Here is a 22811-nt window from a genome sequence, read left to right on the forward strand (position 1 = left end):
AAATACCCCTTCCTTAATGCCACTATCCTGCTTACTGCAACTTGACACTTCTAGAACAACTGACTCATAACTCACCCATTTTACAGGCTGAACATCCTACTTGCCAGTCCCCATTCTACTGCTTAAAATCACAACATCTGCTACTCACCAGATCTCCTTTTCACATAAGCAAAACTGTAGTCTTTTTTCCCCAACTCCTTTCACTCTCCTACACTAACTCATACCTCCACTTGCTTGGTGGTCTCGGGCCTTTAAAGGTTTCCACTAATTCTAACAATTCCTCACCCAAATCCAGTTTCCATGTTCACATATTTTTTGCCTCTCCTGCTATTTTAGTTGCACCTCAATAATCCCCAGCTCTCTACATAGTACAAAGAAGAGGACTTCTGCTTGGTGGTAATACTTTTCCAGCATTATCTGCTGCTCCCCATCTCATATCACAAGACAAATACTGGAACAGGGAGCTAATATATTATTCCACTGTAAGCACCTAACACAACAAAGTCCCAAGCCACAGTGGAAAACTGTAATCAATAATGTATACGTCTGAACATTTGTTAAGTGGCGTCAGACTTAACACAATGAAACATGCTATTCTGTATTAAAATTGTGGCTGAGCAGCCATAACAGTACAGTGATGTATGTCAAAGGTACCTATGGTTCTCTCTTTCTGTTTACATATAAAATTTCAAAAAAGTAATCTGCATCTGCTCAAATAGATATTCAGTAAGAATAATCCAATGGTTCTCTTTTGTGCTATTTTACATGCTAATTTCCACATGCAAACTTTCTTCTGCATATTATAGAAATGAAAAATTATATTTGTTTGGAAGCAACAGAAAGGAAATTCTGTACATGAGAATTGAGATTCTGCACATTAGCTTCTATACAAAAGGTCTTTAGCACAGATGTGCACATTCTAAATTTACTTTAGATGGATGATATGTCATGTTAGAACAGACAAGGTTGAAGAGATGTCTGCAGGGACACAGCCCCAGGAAAAAGTAGGGATTAGCTTGTCAATAAAGATGTAAACAGACTGCTCTGAGGCAGCCTCATTTCTGACATTAGAGAATCTTAAATGGTTTGCTGGCAAAGAGCTTGTGCAAAAATTGGGGCAGACTGTCAACACTGAAACCTATTCATTCCAGTTTTTCAGTACTTACTGCCTTTCAGGCAAAGAGACTCCATAACATTACAGGGTTAAAAAACAATTGAACATAAACATACAACAGTAAATCCAATTGTAATTAATTTGAGAAAATTATATCTGATATTGTAAAAGGCAGACAGCTAAAGACAGACATGAACTACCTTTGTATGAGGCTATATCTTCAAATAGGTACATAAGCACATGAGCACTTAGCTCTTAGAGCTTCTGTAACAAGCTGTTATAATGGACTGAACATGCAAAAGCAATCGTGACTTTAAAATAAATAAATAAAAAAAGGCAGACATTGGTTTTTTGGATGAGAAGAATCTGCACTTTAGGTATTTTGTGAAACACTGTGGTATGAAACCATTTAGAGAAGCATAATAAACAGAGCTGCTATATAAGGGAATACTGTTTATCTGGAAGACTTTGTCAAGTGCTAAATTCTACCGAACAAACACTAGGGTGATGCTTATGGGAGGAAGAGAATTAATGCCATGATATAACATCCATGATATAACCATTCCCTTACTGTAATTTGGTAAGTAGCGTCTCTACTCTCCAGCCCTTCCCAAGTTCTATTCTGCACTTAGAATACCAGAAGTCATAGAACACACTATTTCACTGCTGAATAACTATGGTTGATAAGATGGGACACTGAATGAAAGCCACTAAAGAACAGACACAGTACTAGTAGGTCAGGAATATAGATCATATTCACCTCTTTCTCTAGCAAGAACATCCTTCTGCCATCAAACCTACTAAATCATAGAATCACAGATAGTTAGGGTTGGAAAAGACCTGAAATCATAGAACAGAATCACAGAATTTCTTGTCCTGCCCTCAAACAACAGAACTGGCAAGAAGTATTTTCTCTCTGCATATCTTACCAGAGGAAAAAAATATCAATTCAAATTAAAGGCAACCTATTGTTTAATATGCTAGCACCAACTTTTGCAATATTTTCAACCTGTCAGTGACACTGATCCTGCCCATAAGGCCAGAAACTTACACTCATATTACCATAAGACTGCAAAAACAGATTATCAGCCTGCTCATGAATAGGTGCAGTTGAATTTTATATTTTGTTTCTCTAAGGATAACTAAAGAGTATTTTCAAAGATATACCTTCCAATAATCATGTCTTACCTGCATTATCAGTTGTGAACATAGGTATTCTTCAATGTTTGCTGTTTGATACACCTTTGCCATAACTATTGTTTTTTCCAAAGGCTCTCATGCTTTCTCCAGTCTCTGGCTGTAATCTTACATTCGGTACAGTAAAAATAGAAGACACTGCAAAAAAAGTGTCAGTTCAGAAACTCTGATTATTTTTTTTTCTGTAAAAGCAGTAATTTAAAAATAATTATTTAATATATATGGTAAACACAACACAGTAAATATATACAGCTTTTATGTCTACCAGCTATTTATGCAAGCAAGCACTGTACAAATTCTGAATGGAAAGAAGCCACATGCATTATGATGGAATTTGTATGATGCAAACATTCTTAGCTGGATGCAACTTCTAAAAAAACCTGTTTCCAGGTTGTGTGTGTTCATTTTTTCTGTACACCACTATATAATTAATATTTTTCACTTTCATATTTCTGCTGAGAGCATTTAGAAAGAAGTAAGAATATAAAAAACTGCAGCAAAGTTTTTCAATGATTCAATATCACATATTACATCTTGACAATCTTGGTGTCAGTAGAAATGAACTACCTTGTTTGACTTTCATTTTTGAATTGTTAAAGACAACTAGGCTTGATAAAAATATCCCAACAACTCAAAAAGTTTTTACATAAAGCAGCCCCCTTCTGCGTGAGCTAGAAAAACCTGGACAATTTCAATGTAACACCAGGCTATTATTTACTAGTAGACATGATGTTAATAATCACAGGAATCAAACTGCAAATGGTTAAAGGACTAGCATATTGATAATATAAGAACTCACTTTTACTTAGGATGCCTCAAACTGATGGGGAAAAAATCAATTACTTTTAATCCCTCCTGAAAACAAATCTTCATATAACAATATCCTCAGGAGAGCTGCCACTGCATGATTGCATAAGGAAATGTCTAAGAACTAGTCAGGGCTGTAACAGTTTTCTTTGGGTTTGCACTAACAACTGGCATAGCTGTAGATTTTTGAAGCTACTCTTTCATCTCTATGTCTTTAAAAGGCGTGGTTATTGTTTTATACACAGATCTTCCCACTGCAGTTTGACACCTCAGCTGCCATTTCACATTCTGCTATCCTCAGTAACATACATTGTGAATGGTGTATATTCTATGCAAATAAATGAATATGAGCTCTCAATATTAAAGTAGAAGAGTGGGAGGACTGATTTTTTTTTTAATAGAAATAACAAGTATTAAGGGCTAATCTATAGATTACTGCTCAAGTCTGTGATGAATGAAAGCTATGTTGCATCATGAATTGCATTGTATTCCCACACAAGGTGTCTTCAGCAGAACTGCACTACTCTTACCTTTTTAATGTCCTATTTTTAAACCTGAAAGTAGCTACCTGTTAGACAGAGTTTATCTGGAAATTGAACTTCTAATCCAGTCGAAATGATGCCTTGACTTAAAACTCAATTGAAACTGTGCTTCTCACATAAACTAATTTTGCACACATTTCTAAAATAAACCACATTAAAATTATAATGTAAAATATTACATAGAATACAAATATATAGCACTAAAGTCAAAACCAGAATAGAAAGTGAAACACTCCATTTTCACTTTTTCAATGTAGGCATAGTCACCATACTTTTGTGAAATGTTGTGATTCCAAGGAAACAATTTTCCAATGGAAAATAATTTGACTGATTCCTCCCCTCTGCCTTTCTCCTCACATGTGAGCCTTTCCTTGTTTTTTAGTGCTAAATCCCCAAATTTGCAATTCAGCATTAGGATCAAATTGGACAAAACATATTCCATGATGAACACTATTCACTAGAGAGATTTGCAGAATCACAGTGGTGTCTGAATTTGAAAGCAGGAAATTTTGTCTGTACACACACTTCTGTTGTGCATAAAGACTCAATATGTTTATACCTATATTTAATTAACTATCTGTAGTGTTTCCCAATGTAAAATATTAACACAGAAAACTAGAATCACAAAAACTAGTAATTTCACTACACAGTAAACATTTTCCCAGCTCTCCAAAGTATGACTTCTTTGTTTTGTAGATATGTTTACAAGTATATCCAAGTCATACTAAATAGAAATGATTGTAGTATTCGATACTGGGATTGTCCTTTCTTGCATCTGGATTTATGCTTCATAATGATTATCTACTAGACACAGAAATAGTCTTTCTGTAACTCCAAATTTTACTGGAGGCATTTAGAAGAACCTTGCTTTAAAATATAATGATTTTTCATCTTTATTCTCCCCCCTTCAAAAGGTTTCACTGCTCCTGATGTTTAACGTTATGCAAAGACGTGTTTCTGCCAATGAATATCGCCTTATGGTTATGCTTCTGCAAATAACCTGCTGTGAGCTGATAAAAGGATTAATGCAGCCAAAATTCTTAATCTGTGAAATTACAAATTAAATTCTCATATTAAAAATACCACCCTGAGGTATTTTTTGTGGTTTTAATTCCCCTCTGGTGTTCTGCATACATTGTGCTTGTTAATGACTAGGACAAGACTGTCTCTGTTGGCAGCCTGCTGCAGAGTGATAATGTGTAGGCATTTACTTCACTGATAGAACTGGATTTAACCACTGACTGATAAACTAAGTGGCAAGTGGGTAATAAGTCCATATTAACAGAAAAGTACTACTGCAGAATTCAGAATTCAAAATCCTGGCTAGACTAAATCACACAGTCAGAAGGATTGAGATGTCACCACTGCAGAGTGATTTTTGTTTTCCATTTAGTGGAAATAGGATAAAAGAACTGGCATTCTTGATGTTTTATTAGTCCTGAAGAAATGAACCTCTTTGCATCAGTTTCAGCAAAGGCAGACTTTCAACAGAAGCCTTCATTTACACTGAATCCATGTTCTGCCTACCAAGTACCATGGTCAGCAAACTGAGTGGTGGGTCAACATGGCAGAGGGGGAAACTGGGAATCTTTTTGCAGAGCAAGGACACAGTCTATGACAGTGCTGGACAAAAATTAATGGTGCTATTTTGATTTTAATGTTCATTTTTTATGAATGGGAGAGTACTCTTCAGAGCAGAGCTGGGAGTAGGGTACTTGGGCAGCCAGGCCACAGAAATAGCTCAAAATGTGACTACTACAGCTGTTGAGGATGGAAAAAATAAACCTTTGGAAGACGAAAGTTTTCATACTGACATTGATGTAAACAGATTCTATAATGCATTAATATTCAGAAAGAGAGCTCAATTTTTACAAGCAAACTTTTAAATCAGCCACAGTTACACACACATGTTCCATTGTTGCATCTCTGAACCTTCTGCCTTGACGTACTGGATTTAGATCCTTTGCTAATGGATGTATATTTGAAAGCAGAAAAGAACATTCTGTGTTCCAATGCAACATGCATTTCTTTACCATACTGAGTTAAAGCAAAATGCTGCTATTGCCTCATGAAACCTATTTTTAATAACAGAACCTTCTCTGAATAAAAAATATCATGCATGATAGTATTTTTTCCCCAGAATAAATAGTAGTGTGATTTTAACACTGAAAAATTACATGGATGTGTACAATATAAAAGATTTACGATTATTAAAGAGATAATTGACAGCATACATGATGATAGGAACATTTATGCCAAGTCAACTGGAGTGCATTTTGTTTAATGAAAGAAATAAAAAGATGTATGTAAATAGTGAAAGCATTCTTAGTTAAGAATATCACCTCTTTGTGCACAGTCTAATTCATCAAATTAATTCATTGCCTAGTTGGTGTTTTTCAGACTTCCGAATGCCAAGTCCTTTCTTAAAGGTTACTGTTATAACATACAGAGATTCTGTGAATCAAACACAGCTGGATTTTTATCCTGCATGCTGCAGCTAGTTAAGAAGTACTGTATGTTATAAAGTGAAAAGCACTAAATATGTAAATTGTATTTTCCTTTTGCTTTATAACAATTCAGAGAATTCTATTGGCTGCACACATAATCAAATACAAAGATAGCAGGCTGCAGACTGCAGAGCAGAGATAGCAAAAAGAAAGAATCCATTTTGTCCTGTGTCAATGTACACAATTTCAATCTACACAATCGCAGTCACATATTTTGTGTGTGGCTGTGTATGTCCATGAGGCTGTCTGTGTGTGAGGGTTAGCATACACAAATGCATCTGTATGAACTAGCATCTTTGTTTTCAAGCCATTTCAAGGTGGTTATACTCACTATCAGTTAACTCCCATAGCCGTGGGGGCAGATCACTGAAATACTCATGGCTCAGAGCTGCCTGTGCTGACAATCTGTTCTTTGGGAAACACTGGAGTAGTTTGGAGGCTAGATCTTCTGCATGGTTCACATGGCTCAGCCTGAAACACAGACAAGAAGGTTTTACTGAAAAACAGTATCATTATTCTGTTTACTAATTCCATGCAGTCAGCAAGTTGAAACACCAAGTCTTGATGCCCAGGAGGGTGGCCAAGAAAGCTATTCCTCAGGTTAGGGAGTTAATGAATTATTTATGTATTGACAGCTCAAAATTCATACAAATTTTACAACTACAGAGCATACAGTATACCATATCACATATAACCTGCCTAGTATGCTAAAGCATCATGAGCAACAGAATCTTGAAAGTAAATGTTTTGATTCTTCCATTTAGGTTTTATTGAGTATAATGACAGACTGAAATGTACAGTGCTGGAAACAAATGCTTATTACTATCTAAATGCATGAAATCCAAGCTTACAATAACAGCAACATTTATACAACTTTGTGAGTATCAAATTTTAAAATCCAATGATGCTTAACTTGCAACATTCGCATCATGTTTCATAAAGACATTTGTCTTTTGGGAAGTACTGACTTCTTACTTGTTCATATATTCATATGGCAGGGGGTTGACTCTTCATTAAGTGTTAAAGCAAAGTAAACATTAAACTGTAAGTGAATTATCTTTCCTAAGCTTCCTAGAGAAGTAATCAGTAATATGTGGCCTGGGTCTACTAACCTACAGCTGCCTCCTACATTTCCAAAGCTACCAAACTTTTTGTAATATGCAGTCAAAAAAAAGATGCTAAATCTTGTCAACACCATGTCGTTATTATTAGTAGGTAACTTCATAAATTCAACCATGCTCAGTAAAGATCTCTTGTTGGTTAAATGCCAAAGTGTATAAAAAGTCTCTATTTTGCAATGCACTGTTTTCCCAACTTCAGTCCAAAATACCACAGTGTTTGAAAAAGATGATGTTGTCCTTGAAAATCAATAATCCTACAGCATGTTTCATGCAAATGTTCATTTTTTTCAGCTCAAGCTGACTTTCCAGAAAACAAATTAAAGAAGATGGATTAAATAGCATTACTCTTTTACCACACTGACATGGCATAATTTATATGGATCAATGTATGCAGAGGTGAAAACTGCCTCTTCAACAAAGAACAGACAACATTGAAAACACTAAATGAAAAAATAAATTGTTATTACATTGAGACCTTTAAGTCACAAATGTCATAGGGAGACAACTTTTTGTCCATGTCCGTACTATAGTCAGTGTGAAAAATAAATTAAAAGTCAAAAGCATCTTTAGTAAATTATGTGCTGGTATATGTATGATATGCTGATGTTTGCAATCATTCAAAAAATATGCCACTGGCTGTCGTTTTAATTTCTAGCAACTGTATGCTAGATAGAAATTTAAATACTGTGCCTATCTGATCTCTTCTTGAGAACTAGCAGGATATTGGTCCAGAAATTGCCCAGGGATGAATTGCCCAGGAGTGCTGACCACTTTGGGACATTGTATCTCATCAGTCATAATCTTATAGAACACCCAGGATTAGGATTCGGAATTGCTATTTCAGGTTAAACAACTGAACATCAGTGTTTCTGATGGGTATAACTTTTTCTGTTTTCATTTTCAGTTCATGACAAAATAGAAACATCTTGAATGAAACAGTCATTGCCTATAAATTAGATTATAAATTAGATTAATTTCAGAGTATTTACTACCAGATTGTTGAAATTGTTCATTAAACTTTTGTGAAAATTACAGATAATTTTATTACAGAACACAGCAAAATACCAAAAGAAAAAGCTATTTGCAACAAAGAAAAGGAAAGGCAGGAGTAAATATTCAGGGAGAATTGATATTAATTCTTCTACACATCCAAAATTTCTATGGAATGGTGATTATATTAAGTCTGTGAGGCCTGTCTTGAGTCCTAACCCCCCTTGCACCAATTAATTGTTCAGAGGTTCTGGCAATGCATTTCACCAATGTAATTTTTTTCCCCACAGAGGTAAATGCATCCTTTTTAAGAACAATAGTAAACTTGCTCTGTCTCGAATAAGCACTACTGTTAATTCAGAAAAACGAAGTCACTTAAGTAAGTAGTGAAACATTACTCTCCAGTATAACAATTACACCATTCATTGGTTGACCCATAGGTATAGTGAAGATGCTAATTTAGTAAGGCAAAGCAAGAGAAAATAATGGTCAAAGATTAACTAATTCTGAATTGCAAGTGAAATTATGGATGACACCGCAGTTCCTCGAACAGAACAATGCTGATATTTTGACTGTATTAATGATCACCAGAGTACCTGGCATACTGCTAAGATTTTTTTTTTTTTCAAGAAAATCAGATTAACTTAAATAAATTGAAAATATTCTAAGTAGGAACAGTTTAGAAATCCAAAGTCACCTTCCCAGTTTAGACACAAAAAGGATACCTGTTTATTGAAATCAATCAAGAAACCAAAGATAAGCATCAAATAATCAGCAGATTATCCATTAATACAATATAAACTCAACAAAAATATTTAGGGCTGCAACATAATCACATCAACTAATTAAAAAATTATGAATAAATCAGTCATAATTAGAGCTGGCTTTATAATTATTACATAGAAAAAAAGACTATATTCATTACATAGTCTGCAAAAATAGTTCAATCTCCGATAATTATTAGACCTACCTGCACTAATCATACTCTAGGTAGTGCTAGGGGTGTGGGGGTGGTGTTAGTTGTTTGTTAGTTCTTTGAAAATTCCAGTTGCTACATTATTAGTATTATGGTTCCAAGCATTTATGAATTTTAAAGGGACCATAATGGTCTAGTGTCACCTCCTGTGTAATACAGGCCAAAGATCATCCAAGTAACTCATGGATCAAATCATCACTTTCACCTAGACTCAGCTGTATCTTTACAGTTCTACATCAAAGTTCTAATTTTGTTTATGGAGCTTTGCACAGCAATGAAAAAAATCTTCTCCAAAACTCACGTGTTCTGTGAAGGTCACTTCTGGAAATAAGTGGACACTGCAAAAAGCATATGCATGTGGGCTCCTAAGGTTGTCAGTATTAAAACTGATGCCTTAGTGGAATGCATGACTAATTTTGCCGCTTTGTTTAAAGACAAGCTATTCTTTTACTTATGAAAAATGCACTGTATGATCATGTTTTTAAATTACATATGCTACACTGGAATTGTTCAGAAAACCCCATTTAGTGCATAACCTCAGTGGTCTGGAACGTTGGAACGTTTGCTTTTGTTTCTTTCATTAATTTTTTTTAACCAATATTCTCTTTAAAATATTCTCCTTAAAACATTAATAATTTACCTGATTTAAGCTTGAAACATGATTCCTTAATAGAGCCAAAGGCTAAATTTTCTGATGGGGTTTAGTAGTTAAATACCTAATACAGAAAAGTTAACAAAAAGAACTAAAGAAAAAAAGATTTGATTTTTAAATACACCTCCTTCAGTACGAGACAGGATGGAATTTCATACAATATGGCTTTGTGTCTAAAACATAATAGCATGTTTTGTCTCACAGCAGTTGGGCCATATAGGAACTTGGCATGCATGATATGGCAAGTCTCAATATTCACGCTTCACTTACTGTCACACTAATCACTGAGGAACAGTTACTAGCCATGACAGTATACATACTTTCAGAAAATGTGGTGTACAGCAGAATACAGAGAAACCTTTGGCAATGAGCATTAAATAATATATAGATATTGTTTTGAGAAATATATTTGGGAATATTTTTACATACCTACTCTGATGACATTTGTGAAACACACCGATTTTCAGTTTAATCCCAAATGCTACATACCACTTTAGCTCAAGGAAAACAAACACCATATAAACCTGTTTCACTTGAAACATATATGAATCTGACTAGACTTGAGCAGTTGTAAATCTCAATGGATTACAACAATTTGATTTAATTTCAGAAAACAGGCTTAAATGTCTTTCTACTGCAGAGGAAGGTCAGTATTTGGTCAAGCAGAACATGACTAAGATCACTGAAGTTTGCTTTAAGCTCTTGAGAAAAAAAAGTTTGGGGCATGTGCAGTGAACTTCTGAACTTGGGGTGATTTGCTTTTAAATGCAATGAAGAAAGCAGCTCAAATTCACATTAATAATTAAGACAAATGGGCGTTGAAACAAATGGAGATAATATGTTGTCTATATGGTCGTAACAGCATGGCGTAAATACTTCCCAAAGCAAAAATCGTTTACCGTACATATTTTCTATGTGAAGATATGATGCTCACAATGTATCATTAATTAATTTCTCAACTGGCACTAATAACATGGCCTAGAGGAGTGAGGCACCTAATTCCCTTTAGAAATCTCAGCTCTGCTTCTTTATTCTAAGCAATTCTTTGCAACCTGAAATGCTGAAAGACAAAACCACAGTTAACTTGAACAATCACACCATTTAGTAGAGTTCAAAGTTTAATGGTATGAAGAGAACAAACAAACTGGTGTAAATCGGGCAGGCCATACAGTAGCCATACACAGCTCGTTTCACAGAGGACACTGTGGTCCCCTCAAAAACAGGGCTCCTGTACAGTTCCTTTGGTACCTCACTACCAACACACTGCCACAATGGTTGTACTCCCCATTTTCACCCAAGTCTGCTTGAGGACAGCAATCTTTCCCCCTTGGCCCTAGCTTTAGCCTCTCCTGGGTTCTGACACTGTACAGCAGCATATATTGTAGTTAATGCTTTCTTTCAAATTCATTGCCTTCTGACCAGCAGATACAGACATACTCTCATGTGCCTTGATAGTTCGTATCTCTGAATATGCACGCCATCCTATTAGCAGTAGCTATGTGGCACACAGAGCAGGGCCTACCTTAAGTAGCATTTCATTTTTACAAAATACAACAGCCTTTTCTGTTGTTACAGCCATGCCGAGAACACCTACCGTCTTCAAAGACCTGACGTGCCAGCTCCAGCATGCAGGAGCTGCTTCCCTAACGCGCCTGATGTGCCTCCATGGAGCTTTTGTAGAGCTTATTTAGCCATTATGAAACCACCATAACAAGTGAACACAAGTTTTGACGCGATGCTGTTAGCTTTTGACACAGATAAAGGCATAAAACGGTACCTCAAGACGAGCATCTAACAGAGTAAAGATGTTACCATTTTTTCAGTGTTTTACACAGAGGGTATCGAGGACTAAAACTGATGAACAAAGAGAGACAAAGCTGTTTGAAGGCTCACTGAAGCAGTGTTTTACTCACTGCTGATCAACCACAAAACACAGAATTTGCTCTACAGCATAGTGTAGAGGTACCTCAAGTCAAACTATACAGTAAATAATACAATCAAACAGAGCCACAGGAATGACATGTCAGTGTTGAGATAGTTGAGATAGTTGAGATAGATAGATGCAGACAACTGCATCCCAAATTGAGATACTGGCAACAGTTTAGATTCAGAAACACTGAACTCTCTACGCACGCAGAGTAGGAAAATCCAGTCTCCAGGCTCCCTAGGCCATCAATTTAATTGCACTCTGGTAGCTCAGTATCTCACTAGAAGCAAGACTGCCATATTAGTGCAACATCTTGCTCAGGTTTCTTGGGTGAGCTAGACTGGGGCAAAGTCTGCACTAATGTGGCTATGCTGCTCCCTTGCTCTGTGCTCCTGCACAACACTGCACTCCACAGTCTTCAGACCATCATCATTTCCATGGGGCTGTATGAAACGGTCTCTTTGGAAATTTAAAAATTAATCTGATTCCTTTTAATTATATTACCATATCACAGCAGTCTTATCCACCGAAGTACTGAAAAGGGGGTCAAAATATTTATTATTACAATAAAAGCCATGACAACCAATGATAAATATGCACTGATATGGCACAGAGATAAAAAGAAAAGTATCAGTGTTTGATTCCTTGGTATTGCTGTTAATGTCGATGTAGCAGAGGTCAGAGTCCCATTTGGAAGGCTGTGGAGGTAAGTTCATTCAGAGCATTCCAGGGAGGTAATAATAACCCTGGCCTGTCTGAACTAATTCTCACTTGACAGTTGCACAGATGCCATTAGCTGGAAAGCAGCCAAGATGAATAGCGTTTAATGAAAAAAAGTGAATCTAACAAATGAAGGTTCTAACAATATAGCCAAGTAGGTTTTCTTTCTATTTTAATTAATATAGATTTACCTTTAGCTATATATTTTTATACACTTGGTAAATTTTTAAAAAGAATCTATCAACCCAGTATGTAAATCATAATTATAGTTGCAACTCCTGAACTCAGAACAGAGAATTAAGATGCTTACACTGCTCATGAGTCACATTAGGCTTCAGAGGCTCAGTCTGGTCACACCTAAGCCAGACAATGAAGTGATCCAGCCTCTCAAGGCAATTCACATTTGACAATGGCCATTAAGCTCAATTACAACTTTATCATACAATCATTTGTATGTGTCATCACTGAATGCAACTCAAGACAAAAACTTAGATATAAGTATATTTCTCCCTGAATATCTTTCTGCACTAGATTTGATGTGGTTTTGTGTCTGTTTCAGATATATTAAGGTATTTCTTCCACACAATACTGCTCGTAAAATCCAGCTTGAAAGGTTTGCTTCATAGAGGAAGCAGAACATTAACACCATTACAGAATACACTACGTTAAAATTGAATTTGGTAGATTTGATGTTTAAATGCTAAGCTTAAAGAGAATCAGACAATATACAACAGACTTAACAGTATCCTGAGTTTTGTTCTTCTGTAGCCTGACATGCACCCGGGCTAACCCTTGCTCCGACACCTCAGAATAAATATGCTGAGCTGTGAAACCTTCCAAACAAACCCAGCACCAACTATTGAGAACTTATGGCAGGAAGATAGTTAATACTGTTAGTAGACAATATTGCAGATATTTCCCCTCCTAGTTCTATACTATTCTGATACAGAGTAAGGCTTACATTTGATGTAAGGCATCTTTCTGCCAGGGTAATATATGCTGGAGCATCGAATGAAGAAAGAAATATAGAGTCTACATGGCAGACATTAAAGTGAAGAAAAGCTTATTTAAACAGAAAATATACAGTATATGCCAGTGATAACATACTCTAAGCTATTGAGAATGTGGTTTTCTGTTTTAGGATTATGTAACTTCCTTAATTTCTGGGAATTATGGGATTGCGATATTCCAGGCAACATGACTGCTGGGTACAGTGTTTTGCAACTGTTTAAAACCACAACTAACTCATTAAACTAAAAGAAGGCTACCTTAAGTAATTCACAGTATTTTACTCAGTTTTCAGCAGTTTCTCTTAGATACAGGTATTTTCCAGAATAAGTATTTCTGAAGAAATTTTAATTAGAACATGCCTTACTATTTTGTCCTAGAAAGAATTTATCAATTACTTCTTTTTGATTTTACATGCCACCACCAATCCTAATTCTTTCAGCATCCCAATTAGCCCAGTATTAAAGATACTAATTATGGAAGACATAGCACATTACTTACACCACAAAAGACCACTACTGAATATGCCAGATTTATAATTTACTGGAACATCTTTGTTTGTTGTAAGTGCAATTAATGAAGAACAACACCGCAGTGGTGACATCTAATCAGAAGCTTTTGATTATTTGGAAATTCTTTAAAGGGCATGAATCTTCTGATCAAGGTGAATGTTTTTTAAAGGCTGTCGATCTCAGCAAGTGGAACAGAACATCCTTGGAAAATAAACAGAGCTAGAAATAATTACTAGCAATCATTTTATGAACTATTATTTCAGCAGAAAATGGAGAAAATATAACTTTAATCCTGAACAAAAATTCTTCAAGGTTTATGTTCTCTATAAACATTTCACTGAGAACTGAAAATATAAGTTAGTAATGCAATAAATGCCCTAACAAATATATCAGATTTTTCACTTAATGCTTTTTACAGGCTTAAACCAAACTGAGTGAAAGAAAATCACCTTTTACAGTTTGACTCTTAAAGGAAGAATGCCTTTCTGTTATGCTTTTTAAAATAAGGCATGGTGAATTTATATCAACTTCACTGAATCTTGGGGCATGATAAAAGGAAGAAAATACAGCAGTGCAGTTAACATTCCATAGCATTCTTTCTTCACATATTTATTTCCTCACTGGCTGGACATATGCCAAAAAATATGGAGGGAATAACCCCCTCAACCCCCAACATAGAAACAGCTGAAATAAACCTTTGGCACACAATGCAGTCAAAGCTCTATGCTTTTCCTCCTCCTCCCACCCTCCACAGCCTGGATTCTTCTCTTCAAGTAAATCCATGCAAAAAATATTCCAGAGGAAAGAAAAACCAAACTGAATTTCAAATTTGTCAAATAGGTGCATCCATTAGGGCAGTAAATTAAGTTTTCCTTTACTTCCTTTATCCAGCTGTCTTTCTGGACCTATTGCCTTTAGAAAAAAAACCAAAACAAACCAACAAAAAACCCCCCAGAACTAAGTGCTAGTAAGTAAACATTAGTCCTACTTTATACAACTCTACCAACTTGTCTGATATTTTATCATCTTGGCTTTGAGAAGTCTTAATTTCATTCCAATGTAAATAAGAACTGGTCTGTTTGCTCAAGAACTCTTCAACAAGGGTTTGCTGAAAGGTTGCAGCATGCAGGCAGTGCCCCAAGAAGGGTGACCTTGCTTTAGTCAGTGAAGCCAAAGATCATTTATCACAGTTAACCTACAAATCTGTCTTGCTGGGGCCTCAGATCCATCAACCATTTGGAAGCAGCTACTCGTCCTGTCCTCCCACAGCTCCCTAAAACATCGGATGGTGTGATCTTTTCTATTACTGTATACCTCCCTTTTCTATTACTGTATATATACCTCCCTGCCAACAAAATATATTTTTATGGATATGAAACCAACAGGAGTACTTTGTATTTATTTATACAGCTCATTAAAAGTGGATAGAGATTTGGAGGCAGAGAGAATGCCCCAAGCCTAGAAAGCTCAGGAAGACAGACCCCAGGCATATGCATGTATTTAACTCAGTGTAGATGAGTTGCCTGGCTGAACCCAATGAGACTAAGCAATTATGTAAAAGCAGGCATCCTGAACTTTTTGCAACTATATTCCTAAGCTAAGACATGACAGAGAAATGATGCAGAACTAGTAAACATTGAGAGGAGGAGACTGGGGTGGTTATAATGAGAGCATATGGGCAATATATTCAAGCCGTGCAGTCAAAAATACCTTATTCTGTATTATTATGCCTCTGCATTTAGACAGACATCATATAGAACTAGCTGCAGCTCCCTGACCCTCAGGTACTTGGTTCAGATGACATCAGAAGAGAACACAGGATGGGACACTACATTCACATCAGCACTGTGGTGCAGAAAGTGCTATTCCTTCTCCAGATCCCCTCTCCTGATTTAGCACGCCACTCCTTCTTTACATTAACGGAGACAGATACTTTCTAAATTGAACATTAGGTTCTCTTCAAGTAGGGAGAAGCTGGCAGACTGAAGATCTGATACCAATAGCAAGTAATACTTTTTGAGAGACAAATACGCTTGTGTTAATTTGTTAAAGGAAGAATGAATTCAACTTTGAACTTGAAGACAGAAAAAAACCCCTAGGTTTCTTAGGCAGCCCACCATAGAAGGAGAAAACAGTGATCTCTCTAGTATGCAATTTGGAGAAAACAGAACATGATTTTGCACTGTTTTTTTTTTTAAAGTGAAACATTACACATCTAGACATACCTATATTGAAGTTGCTTGAATATAATGCAAGAATTATGCCTTTTTACTTATAAACAGCTTGGAGGTCAAGCACCAAGTCACAAATTCCATATATTTTATCTACCAATTACTGAAGTACGTGGACTTTTAAGTGCCTGTACTCACATATGTGTGAGGATGCAGTGCTGACATTCAGAAATTGGCTTGCAGTAGGGAAGAACTCAACCCTGAACCATTTTTGCAAATCCTATCCTGTCAAAGTATCATGAAAGAGAGACAGCTACACAGGGAGTTACTGCTACTTAGGCATAAATCAGCATAGGTGATTTAAGAACTAAAATCAAAATTGTTATCTATAATAGTGACCGCTAAAGGTCAGATTTCCCAATGAGCCAGCTATCACTAAAAATTGACTGTCGGCAGAGCTCAGACCACATCTAATGATCAAAATAAGCATCTGGATTTTCAAAAGATTTTGCACACCTGGAATTGTGAAATCCATGGAGCTCTGTGACAGGTCTGGTCATGTGTGCTGTCACTGAATCTGACGGGACAGAAAATAAACATCTAGGTCTTGGTTTAGGGTCCCAAATGGACATTAAGCTTCTGCGAAAGCAGATATTTGAGACTGACAAGTCCTAGAAGCTTCCAAAATGAGAACAAGAAGCCTGGAGAAAAAGACCACAAACAACTGATAAATGCAGTATCTGGGCACAAGCCCCTCTGATTCCCAGAAAGGAAGGCAGCAGTTATGAGTCTGCCTGAGTTATCTAGGGGACAGGAGAATGCTTAAATATAAGAAAGGGATCACTGACATAAAAATAGGGAATAGGAGCAAATACATGGATTTGTGAAGGAAGAGAGGAAGAGGCAAAATTATGGAGATTTTGAAAAGGATAAGAAGGAGCTCAAAATGAAGGAGTGAAATGGCCAGTGTTTGGATGAGAGCTAAACAATACACAAAAATAAACTGAATTTACTGGCTGCTTTTTGTATGATCTGAAGAAGGGTGTTGATCAGGCGTGAACACAAGAATTATATTACAATAATCAAGATCAGAGTGGCAGAGTTGGTTGAGGAAGACAAAAAAAGTATCTTGGAAAAGCTGGAAATAAAACAATATTGTAAAATGTATATAGCATTCTGGATGCATGGGATAGGAAAAGAAAGATAAAAAGCCTCCCTAAGGCTTCAGGCCTAAGTGACAAAGAAGATTAGCATTACAATGAGAGTAGGAAACTTGACTGGGAATATGCTCAAGTGTGCACAGGGAATAGTAAGAATCTCTCTCTTAAAGCCTATATTGCTGAATTAAGCAGGGCTAGGGAGATTGCTCAACCATTGAATGTCCACACTGACCCTGGATTATTTTTGCCTACACCAGCTAGCATATTCCAAACCCACTCCTAGACACGGTTTAGGGAATAACTCATGCCAGGCACCATTCCCGAAAGGCGGCAGGTACTAGGCTCCTACAAGGAAGGCATGAAATATATTATGCTAGAAAACACAGTTCCTATGGTCTGCAACATGGGTCTTATGTAATTCTGGAAATTTTGATTTAAAAATCTAATGCTGAACAACCCTGAAATAATAACTGCATCTGCAGCTGCATGGGGACCACATAAAGCCCACAGGAGACGCACACCCAAGTGTTACTTAGCACAGCTGTAGCCAAGGTCTGCCACATGGCCTCAGGGCCAGAAGATAGTCCCTGGCTCTGCTTTAGTTAGCAGTATAGATGTAGGTTGTAGCTGATAGAAAAATGATATTCACGAAACACTATCTGTCAACATCTCAGGAAAATTTATGCCCTCATGGTTGGCGAAACAAGTTTGACTCAAGGGCACTCTAAGGATCAAACAGGAAAGAAATAAAAGGAATATAACAGTATTCTGCAGAAGTCATAATTCTGAAGGAAGGCCAGTAATAATCGGGAGCATGATTTTTTGATGTCAGGGTGGTGAAATCAAGTTTGAAGCACAATAACAATATACAGTAGTAAACAGAGCTTTAAGACTGCTATAAAAATCTAACCAAAGAAGGCAATGCAAAAATGATGGTGAATATGCAATGATGTCAGAGAGAAAACCATAAATTTCATATATTTTTGTAAGATTTCCTTACATTTAGTAAGTTTGGATCCAAATAATATCAATATTTTAAAAATATTCTGGATTCTTAAACAATAGGAACAAAAAAGCAAACAATAATTTTATGAGAATGTGACAGAAGTAAAAAGTTAGTTTTTTCAATTTAAATGCTTTGCACTAAGATTTTAAGTCTATAAATCCAATATGAAAAATTAGGTCTTTTATTCATTTGTATTTTCAGCCTTCTTTTGCAGTAGTGATCACAAAACAAACACAGCTGGCATCTTTATTATTTTATTCACTGAAGGATTTAGCTGGACAAACATCACAAAGATGGTGGTTGTTTTCATTGAATTTATGATCAAATATGCACCAGCATAAGATCAACTCTGTTACATCAATTATTATGAGATGTGAATAATTTAACAGAAAGTTGTCTATTTGTAAATCAGATCTTACAGACAGAAATTCAGCTGAGGTAGCAGCCAGTTGATACACACTGTATTATACATTACAGAATTTAAAAGGATTTTTTATCACATTCACTGATAAACATTGTCATTTACATTTTGCTATCTTGTGAGCTGTTAATTCAGGCAAACAAGATTCCAAAATTTTATTTTAAATTTTAATTAAATTCATTTTTATCAGAGAAGAATTTAGTGATGTCTTTCAAAATTACAGAATATATTTCCTACAAAGACTTAATTAAAAACAATAGACAAACCACCACCACCACAATATTTTTCATGGGTTTTTCCATAGATTTTCACCAGAGGCTGTTGTTCAGCCTAATATCAGGAGAGTTATAATAATTTTAACGCAGAATGTGTGCCTTAGGATAAGGGATTGACTCAATGCCTGAAAGAAAAAGGTCAGTTCCCTTTGGAACCACTTGCCTCTTTGCCCTCCAGCAATAACAGGTGCACCAGCCCTGTACTGAGGCTTGTTATTCACAGTGTGTTGCTGAAGATACATAATCTAACCTCTTTGTTTAAATGCATCAGCAAGGATTATAGTCTCCTATCTTCCTATTTTGACGCAGGTCAAAGCAGGCAATGAACGTACATACATGGTGACCTGCTTGCAGCCAGTATCTTTCACAAATTCTCTAACAGTAGCTTAAAATTTTCTTAGCTAGGTCGTTTAAAGAAATCACAAAATTCAATTATAAAACTGTTTGGCTAGCAAATAATTTCAAATTTGAAAGAAATCACTGTTTTCATTAGTCTCCTACAATGTTATATGTTTCTGTATCCGTAATTGAAAAAAAAACCCCTCATGAAAAAGCAAAAATTCTTGTTTCTCTGTCCTATGTGGCAGGCAAGAAGTCAGAAATCTGGAGGCAGATACATGAAGCAACACAACCGAAAATGCAGGAAAGGAAGTGATTTTCTTGAATGAATTTTGAGAGACGGTCACAGGAGTTGCTCATAAACAGCAGTACTTGAATACCTGTGGTCCTACCACAGAAAAAGTGGTGGTCACAATTACGCTGAAACCCCCACATGAAATCATCATAAAAGACAGTAAAATAAGTATTTGCCTAAGATAATCTTGATGTTTGTATCACTACAGAAATCTTAACTGCTGTCTGTAAGTCTCCAGCTGGCAATTGAGCCAAATGACATGGGTTTTGAGATTGGTTTAAACTACCTGCAGTGGTGACAAAACTCAGTAGCATTATTCATATTATTATACTTATTGCCTGCCCGCACCATTTCTCAAAATTATCTACATTTCTGAAATCCTAAGATGATAATCAAAGAAACTATTCAGTTAAAGAAAAATTATCTGTAATACAAGACAAACAGCAGAGGATAATATCAAACCATGGAAGACAACAGCAGTTGCTTAGCAGTAAGCACTTTTGAATGCCAATCCAGTTCTCAAGGTGCCTATCATTTTGACTCTCCCTTTAGAAAACTCTTGCCTTTAACGGCTACATACAGATAATGAAAGACCCAGCAGTAAGGTCTACTTCACTTATATTACTGCCTTCACAGTATGTCTTCAATTCCTAAAACAAATATTTTTAAAACATGTCTCAGAGATTCAATTTTGTGACCAATGTCATTATCTGGAAAAGAGACAGCTCAGCAGAAAAGCCAACAGTATAGAACTCCAGCAAAAGGGTAGAATTTGGAATGTGACTATATAATGATGCCTGGTGCCTCCAATCAGAAAGTATTAGACTTCAAACCAAGACATGAACACAGACACTATCGCAACATATGAGTAACCAAAAACATAATTCTGAGAAATTAATAAAACATTGGCATGCAGAAATGCATAAGGAGAAAGAAAAACTGGAAACATCTGAAGAGTTGATCAGAAAGTATTCAAAAACATTAATGAAGAACATACATTGAAAAAAAATCATACCTGGAAAAACCAAATAAACATGTCTATCTGATATCTGTCTCAATATCTTAAGGAATTCTTAAGGAACTAGTGAGGATAGCAAACAAATGTAAGGCACCTTTCAAAAGTCTTTCCAGGAAATCTACACAAGAATACTTAGTTCTCTTTCCTCATTCCTCTTTATATGTTTATTACTGTAGCTAAGTTTCTGTAACATTATCTAGTTTTCCTCTGCATTCTACAGTATTGTACTAGACTTAAAAAAATATAAATGTATGCACATAATTCCTTTCTGGTTTTCAAATAATAGAATCTTGGTAAATATTTGTTGGGCATTGACACAGAATATAGAAGCAAAATACAGGAGAAACAAAACAGACAGCATGGAAGCAAAATTGGATTTCAGAAAAGAATAAGACAACAATGGCAATCAAAAGAAGAGATGACTCATGAATAAGACATCAGATAAATTATTTTTTAAAATGGGCATAATCATTGGTGGAACACAACAAGAAGAGACTACGTTTGATGCCATTTCTATTAAAAAATCTTGCTCTGTGGACAAACTCTGAAGATCTGGGATGTGATACACCATCTCATAGACTGAAAACTGGCTGACAGACCATAAGTAAAGGGTAATGATGAGTGGCAATGTACTGAGTTGGAAGAGAAGTGTCCAGCTGTGTCCCAGAGGGATTAGCGTTAGTCACAGTTTTATTTAACATCTTTATTAATGACCTAGACTAAGGGATACACTGCATACTGATTCAACTTTTGGATGACACTAAATGCTGAAAACAGCATAAAAGAAAAAGAATTTGGTAAAAAGAAGCTAATAGAAGTGAGATATGTGGGTAGAAAATCTACAAAAAAGATAGAGCATACAAACAATTACTTCCAGGGAAAAACCACCCTGAATATGGATAGGTCCAGAGATGATAATGCCAACAAAATCTAGTCCAATGCCAGATACTGAATTAAATGTTGCAGAAGACAACAGAGACCATCCACGTACATTTGAGCTGTATTTTCATGGCTGTCATGGATGGGAAAGATACAGGACAGTAACAATGTAATTTTACTAACGAAGCAGCATAGAGTTAATGGTACTCTAAAAAAAAAAAACAACGTTGTGTTTAGGAGGCTTACTAGTATTTTTAACTGGGCCAAGAGGATGTAACACAATACTTAAAGCTTAGCAACACAAAAGAGGGGGAATTTAGAATAAAGTAAAAATAAATTAAATGTCAGGATAAATATTCTATCAATGAGTTCTCTTAGGAATAATCTTCTCCCTAAAAGGTGTAACATTTTAGCATTTTACGGTTGCTCCAGTTTGAAAGGAAGATTCGAATATAAATCAGAAAGGATTTTTCAGCTTGGCGAGGGGATAGAGAAACTCTAGAGATCTTTCTCGGTCTTTGGCTTCAATCAGTATTCTGTAATTCCTCACCACAGAGCTGACGGAGCCCGCAGCGCGCGTGGGCTCGGCCCCGCCGCCCGCAGACGAGCCCTTCGTGGTGCCACGCACACAGAAAACAGAGCTAAGCGGGCACAAAAAAGGGCACTTCAGTGCAAACAGGCGGCTTCCACCACCCTGAAATTAATTTAATAAACCCCAACGAGCAGTGAAATAAACAAAAAAAAAAGCGGTGTTTGGAAACACTCGCGCCCAGCCCGCCCGGCGCTGCCCCCTGGCACGGGCAGCGGGTTTGCCGCGCACACGGACAGGAGAGACCGGAACGGCTGCTCGTGTTTGCCGCGGGTTAACACAGGTGTTGTCGTGACGTGATTCCTAAGGTCCCTCAGGAAACGAGGTATTTGTGGGAAATAGGAAAAAAAAACCCGGGAAATCCAAAATGGCTTTTTTTTCAGGGCAGCAGTATCACTGCAAACCATCGGGAGCCAGAAGCAGGTTTATAAGCCTCTAAATCACAAATACTTCTAAAAAATCTTCTCATTTGCTGTCCAGTTTCCATCCTTGCTCCCCCAGCGTGATCTCTGATCCCTCCTGGCCGGCAAGTGAGGGGCCAGCCCCAGCAGCCCCGCGATGTGCTCACACTGCACACAGAGCATA

At 36.5% G+C, this 22811-nt stretch overlaps 1 protein-coding gene across 3 annotated transcripts in view; it reads right to left on the bottom strand.

Annotated features, from left to right (window-relative positions):
* Positions 1-22811, bottom strand: part of CDK14 (cyclin dependent kinase 14) — a 311313-nt gene that overhangs the window by 56896 nt on the left and 231606 nt on the right. For 2 of the 3 annotated variants that reach the window (XR_004359107.1, XM_032699286.1), the window contains 2 exons: positions 6499-6638; positions 2303-2449 (listed from right to left, as the gene is read on the bottom strand). Coding sequence is in view for 1 of the 3 variants with exons in the window: in XM_032699286.1 (XP_032555177.1) it covers positions 2334-2449; positions 6499-6638 (256 nt within the window). In the remaining 2 variants the exon portion in view is untranslated. Of the gene's footprint in view, positions 1-2302; positions 2450-6498; positions 6639-22811 lie in introns of those variants that run through there. The other variant, XM_032699277.1, reaches the window with a different exon arrangement.

The sequence above is a fragment of the Chiroxiphia lanceolata genome, chromosome 1 (assembly GCF_009829145.1).
Source record: "Chiroxiphia lanceolata isolate bChiLan1 chromosome 1, bChiLan1.pri, whole genome shotgun sequence".
In the NCBI taxonomy this organism is placed as follows: domain Eukaryota; kingdom Metazoa; phylum Chordata; class Aves; order Passeriformes; family Pipridae; genus Chiroxiphia; species Chiroxiphia lanceolata.